This window comes from Zea mays, chromosome 3 (genome assembly GCF_902167145.1).
Source record: "Zea mays cultivar B73 chromosome 3, Zm-B73-REFERENCE-NAM-5.0, whole genome shotgun sequence".
Taxonomy (NCBI): Eukaryota; Viridiplantae; Streptophyta; class Magnoliopsida; order Poales; family Poaceae; genus Zea; species Zea mays.
The window spans coordinates 84348068-84355099 of record NC_050098.1 but is presented as its reverse complement, the minus strand read 5'-3'; the positions used below and the strand labels follow the sequence as shown (position 1 = coordinate 84355099).

Genomic DNA, 7032 nt, shown 5'->3' with positions numbered 1-7032 from the left:
TGTACTAAGGCTTAGAAACATACCTTAACTTGTGATTTGCACTTTGATCATCCTTGGGCATATTTTCACATTTAAGCACTTGTGTTTGCACTCAATCACCAAAATACTTAGAAATGGCCCAAAGGCACATTTCCCTTTCACCTCTCCAAATCATTATTTCTTGAACATGTCTACCAAACTTGATAAGAATAATCCTTTGTGTTTACAACATAAGGTCACATGCTTCTACATCTTGGAGAGATTTACTTCTACCTAGGGTTAAGGATCCCCTTACAAGATCATACCCTCACACAAACATCACATTACATGTTTTGTTTTGAAATTTTAGCCTAGTAAATGTATTCTAGGTATATCATACACAATGAAATGCCAGTGCATATGATGTCATGCCAAAGTTTTAGTTCTCGTAACACAAGAGGTGTTACATCCTCTCCCCCAATAAAAGAACCTCGTCCCGAGATTTAAAGCTCCTGGGTAAGTAATGGAAAAGGAAATGCATCACAACTTTATTTCCTATTTTCTCTTACAAGGCAGCGGTGGGTGTGTGGGTCTTATCTAACTTTACAATAAAGTATACAAAATTTCAAGGGTTACAAGAAGCTAGAAACTCAGGAAAATGCTTTGCTAAGAAACCTTCAGACTCCCAAGTAGCCTCTTCTACTACATGTTGGTTCCACTTAACCTTATAGAACTTGAGTGTTCTTTTTCGAGTAACTCGATCCTTTTGATCCAAAACTTGGATGGGATACTCCAAATAAGTTAAGTCTGGTTCCAAATTAACTTCTAATATATCCATAGTTTGATCGGGTACTCATAATCACTTCTTCAGTTGTGATACGTGGAACACATTGTGTACATCAAATAACGACTATGGTAGTTGAAGTTTGTACACAACATGCCCACATCGTTCGAGAATAAGGATCCGACCAATGTATCAGGGTGCTAACTTTCCTTTAACCCCAAAACGGTTAACTTCCTTCATTGGCGATACTTTCAAGTACATGTGATCCCCCACTTGAAAGATTAATGGTCGACACCGTTTATCCGCATAATTCTTCTGTCGTGCTTGAGCTTCTCTCAACTTATGTCGTATATATTGAACCTTTTCTTCTATTTCCTTGAGCAAATCAAGTCTAAAGAACCATCGCTCTCCTGGTTCTGACCAGTTTAAAGGAGTTCTGCATCGTCGACCATATAGAGCTTCAAATGGTGCCATTTTGATACTCTATTGATAAGTGTTATTGTAGGAGAATTCTGCCAGGGGTAAGCAGTCATCCCACTTATGTGGAAATTCTAGGCACAAGCTCGTAACATGTCTTCCAGTATTTAATTTACCCTATATGTTTGTCCGCTTGTCTAGGCATGATATGTTGAACTATGGAGCAACTTAGTACCCAAATACTTATGTAGCTCTTCCCAAAATTTGGATACAAATTGCGGTCCTCGGTCCGACACCATTGTTCTTGGCACTCCATGCAAGTTCAGGATACGTGCAATATACACTTCAGCATATGTGACCACTGTGTACTTAACTTTAACTAGAATAAAATGAGATGTTTGTCACAACTGGGTTTAAGGGGCAAAACCAGGCGCGAATCAAATGTATGCTAGGATCAAGTCTCACACATATGATGACTCATGGTACAGAAGCGAATGTCACATCTTTACTATATAATAGGAGTTATGTACAAAATAGCTAAATAATTACATCATACAAAGACGACGATCCAGCAACCATAGTTGACTGGGAGACAACGACCTAGACCTCTCACGAACTCATCGCGGCATCCTTCGTGCTCCTTATCCTGCAGTATTTGTTTTTGACCTGGGGGATGTGAGTGCAGCAAGGGTGAGCTCACATATGTTCATCGCTCAATAAGTTGTGGGGAATAATGTGCATGAGCTCACTTACAGTGGGGACTCATGTGAAGTGTAAGGCTTACCAAAGAGGATGGTTACAACTGAGCATTGCTTTTAAAGTTGGTCAAAATTTATTAGCATTTACTAAGTATAAGTATATACCAACCCAAATAAATAAGAGATCAAGATTAATAATAAAACCACAATACAATGCAAATGACAAATTAAGTTTAATTCCATAAGTTAATCATGTGAGTGTCTGAGCCGCTCATGACCGTGGGCATGGCTGATATACCAGTTTTACACTCTGCAGAGGTGCCAGTTTCACATCATTACCCACAAGTTGTGTTACCCATTTGCCACAGGGTCATGAATCCCATACATCTCTACCGAGGATACGAGGCAGGGTAGCACTACGAGGCCTTAACAAAGATCCACTAGCTTCAGAAAACCCGCTACAGTTTCTGAGAAGGGCGATATAGGAATCCCTCGCCCGAACAGCCATCGCAACATGATTGACCCAAGAACCTCCCTGTACCGCAGCTCCTCTATTGCCCTTGCCCCTTTTGGGTAAGTTAGTTCTCCACTACCTTTCCTAATAAGTCAGCCAAGGGCGTCCCATACCACCCTTATGGTAGCACTGTTTTCCCGGGTGGTTCTCCATGTTCCAATTAACAAAATAATCTTATCATGAACATTAATAAACCAACAATAATAGTGGAACATGATCATAATTCAGTATAGCAGTAATCCCAAAACCAAGTAGAGCAATAGCAATACTACCCAATAGTTCATTTGTTTGCAAGGAGTAGGGTGAACAAAACTAGGGAAACCTATTAGGTCCCATCAAATTAACCTGAGCATGTTATAGTGATTAACAGGAACATTATTAGGTCAACAAGAGTGATCAAGGGCACAACTTGCCTTCAACGAGTTGCTACTCAATTTCTTCAACCATCTGAGCTTTGGGCTCCTCAATCACTTATTCGTCTACTCGCAGCGATACGAAGAAATATTGCATAGGAAAAATTAACATCACACCAAACATAAGAACATAATGCACAGTAATGACCTACACATCATAACGAGATCCCAGGTTCGAGAACCACTAAATTCGGAGTTACGATTTAAGAGTTATGATTTTCTTAATGTTTAGGTGTTAAACATAAAACAAAATGAGTGGTTTTTTATCACTATGCTACATAGTAAAATAAAGTTACTAACTGGTAGACAATATTAATAGGAGTCCAATGCAACTGGAATGGATAAACTTGTAGTTAAAACGAATTAACTGTGGCAGAACCGCCCGAATTATTCCAGTTTAAGTGCCCAAGTCACGCCTCAGGGGCCGTAACACACATAAATCGGAATAACCGGTCAGTCCCTCAGATCTAGTCCGATTAAGCCACTTAACTAGGATCAAACACCACAAACTCACTCGAAGGTGAGTCACAGAAGAAATACAATAAAACAGGAAAAAACTCAAATTAAAGTACTGGAGTTATTACATAAATCGGAGTTTTTCAAGTAGCGGATATAAGTGCACAAAATAAATTGCTGCGGATAATCGATATCATTGAAAGTGAGGAATGGGGCAAGGCCTAGCCCACTACTCCTCTTGCTCCTCTCCTACCAGAGCAGCATCCCACTCGACCGTCCAACCCGGTGGCAGGGTGGTAGGCCAAGTCACACCGTCAACCATATCCTGAAGTGTACCTACAAAAAGTATGCCACAAGCAAGGCTGAGTATACTAATACTCAGCTAGACTTACCCGGTGTGAAGAATCTACCCCTTTGCCTCTAGACCATGCAGCTGTTTGGCTGAGGGGTTTGGTTTGCCAAAAGCACTAGCTGAGTGTAAAATCCATTTTTAGCTTTTCAAATTCTAATATCATTGTTTTAGCTAAGTTTTCTCTTTCTAAGCATACATGGTAACAATCATTTAATACAATCAACAAGTTATCTCATGTAAGCCTCATTTCACTTCATACACTACACCAAAAATTAAAACTTCCTATGGCGTACTAACTTCCTACGGTTTTTTAAAGAAACCATAGAAAGTTAATAGCTTCCGACGGCCACGTAGGCACTCTCGGAAGTTAATAATCTTCCTACAGCATGTAGTTGTGTCTCTCGGAAGTTACTAAACTTCCTACGGCTTGTAGCAGTGCCTCTAGAAAGTTCATAACTTCCTATGGAAGTCCCCTCCCCTCTCGGAAGTTAGCTGAATAACGCTAACGACGTTAAAGTCAGGCTCACAGACGGCCCGTACGACTCTTACCTCTGCCTTTCCCTTTTCTCCTCCTATCCCTAACGCAGTCGCCGCCGCTCGGCTCTCCCTTGCCAATGCACTCGCCGCCGCCGCTCAAATCTCCCCTCCCAATGGCACCCCGTCGCTCACGATCAAATATTTCCTCCCCTATAAGTGCAAGATCGCCAACGAGGAGGTATAGCCATCCGCCACACCTGCCGCTGTCCCTTTGCCATTTCTGGTCCTAGATCTGTGTTACCTGCATTTTTCTTTGCCACGGGATCGGGATGGTTGAGGAGCAGCTGGTGGGGATCAACATCTTGCTTCAGATATCTATTCTCGTGCTCTCGTTCATGCTCAGATATTGATGGCGCTATTGGTGGACCCACCTGACATCAAGAGGGAGATGCAGATGGAGATGCACCATCTGCTGCGGCGTAGGCATCGCAGACGGCGTGGCCGCCGGATTGGCCGGTGGACGGGCGCTCGCTCAATCCTCCATCGCCGCCCCTATATCAGTCTAGTATGTGAGTCATATTGATTTTTATAATCGATTTTATGCGCCAGTTCTTGCCTCGACTAATGGGTCCTCTTCCATTTTGTAATCACCTCTGCATGTTTACTGTATCACTTTGGTAAATTACTATTGTTCCATGTTGTCTTCCACAACATACTGGGCTGGTTCAGCGGTTAGTTTCCTATTCAACCATTTCGTAATGAAGGAGGTATTGGTTTTTAGGTAAATATTTATTTATGATTGTGCTGGTATTATCTCAATAGGCTGGAAAATTTTAAATAACCTCATATGACATAAATCTCAACTGCCCATGCACTCTTAGTTGTTGCTTTGAACCGGTCTTTCATTGTTTTTCTTTTCACCAAAAAATAAAATCTTGATGATGTGTGACACACCTGTTTGGTTATATCATGTTATCTATGTAGTTCGGCCAATTAAACTGTTATCAGGTATAACTAGATGAGGCAAATTATATATATATATATATATATATATATATATATATATATATATATATATATATATATATATATATATATATATATATATATATATATATATATATATCGAAATAAATTGTTTTATGAATATCCAAATAAACCATATAGTGTCGAAGCTGGGTACTTGCCATTGCCATCATTAACGGGCAACATAAAAAATAGAACAATATGCTACTATCTCACATATATTATGAAATGTTTCTACACACATGGAGCATTTCTTGCAGTAGAGCGCTAGGTATGCTCGCTATGCCTACGATGATTTATATGAGGATGACTTAGATAAGGAGGTGGATCACATGTCAGTTTCCAGCAAGGTGAGTGCCATGTTCTGCATAGTATTCTGTGCAGTTATTTGATTGATTCACATTTTCAAATGATCGGTTGAAACTCTGTTATGCTTGACTAGACTGAATCTAGATTGTTTACTAAAATTGGGCATGGGTTTTAATTGTAGTGGTTTGTAGCTATCTGTCATTGTACACTGATTCAAGTGACAACGATTTCTTTTCTGTGGATGCATTTTAGTAGGATTGGCCACCAAGGTCGTGGAGTATATGTTGCCCAATTTTAATGAGGTCTGGTGGGATATCATTACCTTAGATATCTTGATATGCAAATAGTTTGGTGAGACATTTGAAGATAATTAATGTTCATGTCACAAACATTCAGTTACCTTGTTTATATTAATGTGATGTGCAATAAGTTAGAATTAAGCAGCCGACATGCCCTCCGCTTGCTTGATTTTATACAATTTCTTTACATCAGATATATATCTATTAGTCAGAAAGGAAATAAAAACTAATACATATTTGACATACTTCTGACATCACATTTTGTTTGACTATACTATTTAATGTTATGCCACTTGTCAAATATGCATGGTCTTGGGAATCCAAGAAGAATTGTTGGCATTTGTAATAACATTATTTGGTAATGATAGTTCTAGGTTTTCTACTTAAACAACAATTATTTTTGATGCAGGTGTTTGGACTGGAATGCGCACAGTCTGTTACTTTGATGGCAAAACGCAACGAAGTACCATGGGTAAGGTATGTTCACTAACAATACATTAACATACACATGTTTTCACCATTTCATGGCTTGTTACTCTTGTCATAATTTTATCTCTATATAGATATGACCTTAGTTTCTAAAATAGTTGTTCTTTTAGAAAGCATCAAATTAAACTTCCAAAATTTCGACCTTTGATAGGAGAAAATAGTTACACCTGTATCGTTATGATGTTCAATCTATTTTTCTTGCATGTGACTAACCGTCTAGTGGAGGTATTTTATTAACAAATAAATTGCTTCACATGCAAAATAGTATTGTATTTTTATTTGCAAAGTAGCTGCTACTAAGTGTTGTTATTTTTTCTAGGATGTGCTGGAGAATGAAAGCTTCTGTCTTAAAACAATAGGATACAAGAAGCTTGCAAGTGGTTTTGTGAAGGCTTTTGTGAATCACTTGAATCATTAGTTCTTTTAAGAATGGTTTTGTAAAGCGTTAGCAAATATGTGTAAAACACAATAAGATGTGTGGCAAAGTCAGTGATCTAGTTGTACAGTTTTTTATGTTTATGTGATATGTGGATATTTCATTGTGCAATGTTAATGAACTGTGTATGTCTATGTGATTATGTGTATAAAATATATGTTTTGTGGTGCTTTTGTGATAATATCTATTCTGTGAATCTGTCCTTGTCGAATGGTAATTAGTTGTATATTAGTGTTAATAACAACTATTAGTAGGGTAACAACAAACATTGGTCAAGTTAACTTTCTAGAGGCTATAAAAGCCGTAGGAAGTTAGTCAGCTAACTTCCTAGAGGCTACAGTAAGCCGTAGGAAGTTAGCAGGCTGACGGCGCCTAATTCCTAAACGGCGTGAACCTACTAACTT

General features: G+C 38.9%; 1 protein-coding gene across 4 annotated transcripts; it reads left to right on the top strand.

Moving 5' to 3' along the window:
• Positions 1-4080: 4080 nt before the first annotated feature.
• Positions 4081-6801, top strand: LOC100278030 (uncharacterized). 4 transcript variants are annotated; one of them, XM_020549642.3, is made up of 5 exons: positions 4082-4307; positions 4473-4638; positions 5657-5706; positions 6113-6175; positions 6512-6801. In XM_020549642.3, the coding sequence occupies exons 2-5, from the start codon at positions 4479-4481 to the stop codon at positions 6608-6610; spliced, it is 372 nt and encodes a 123-aa protein (XP_020405231.1). In that variant the 5' UTR covers positions 4082-4307; positions 4473-4478; the 3' UTR covers positions 6611-6801.
• Positions 6802-7032: the final 231 nt, after the last annotated feature.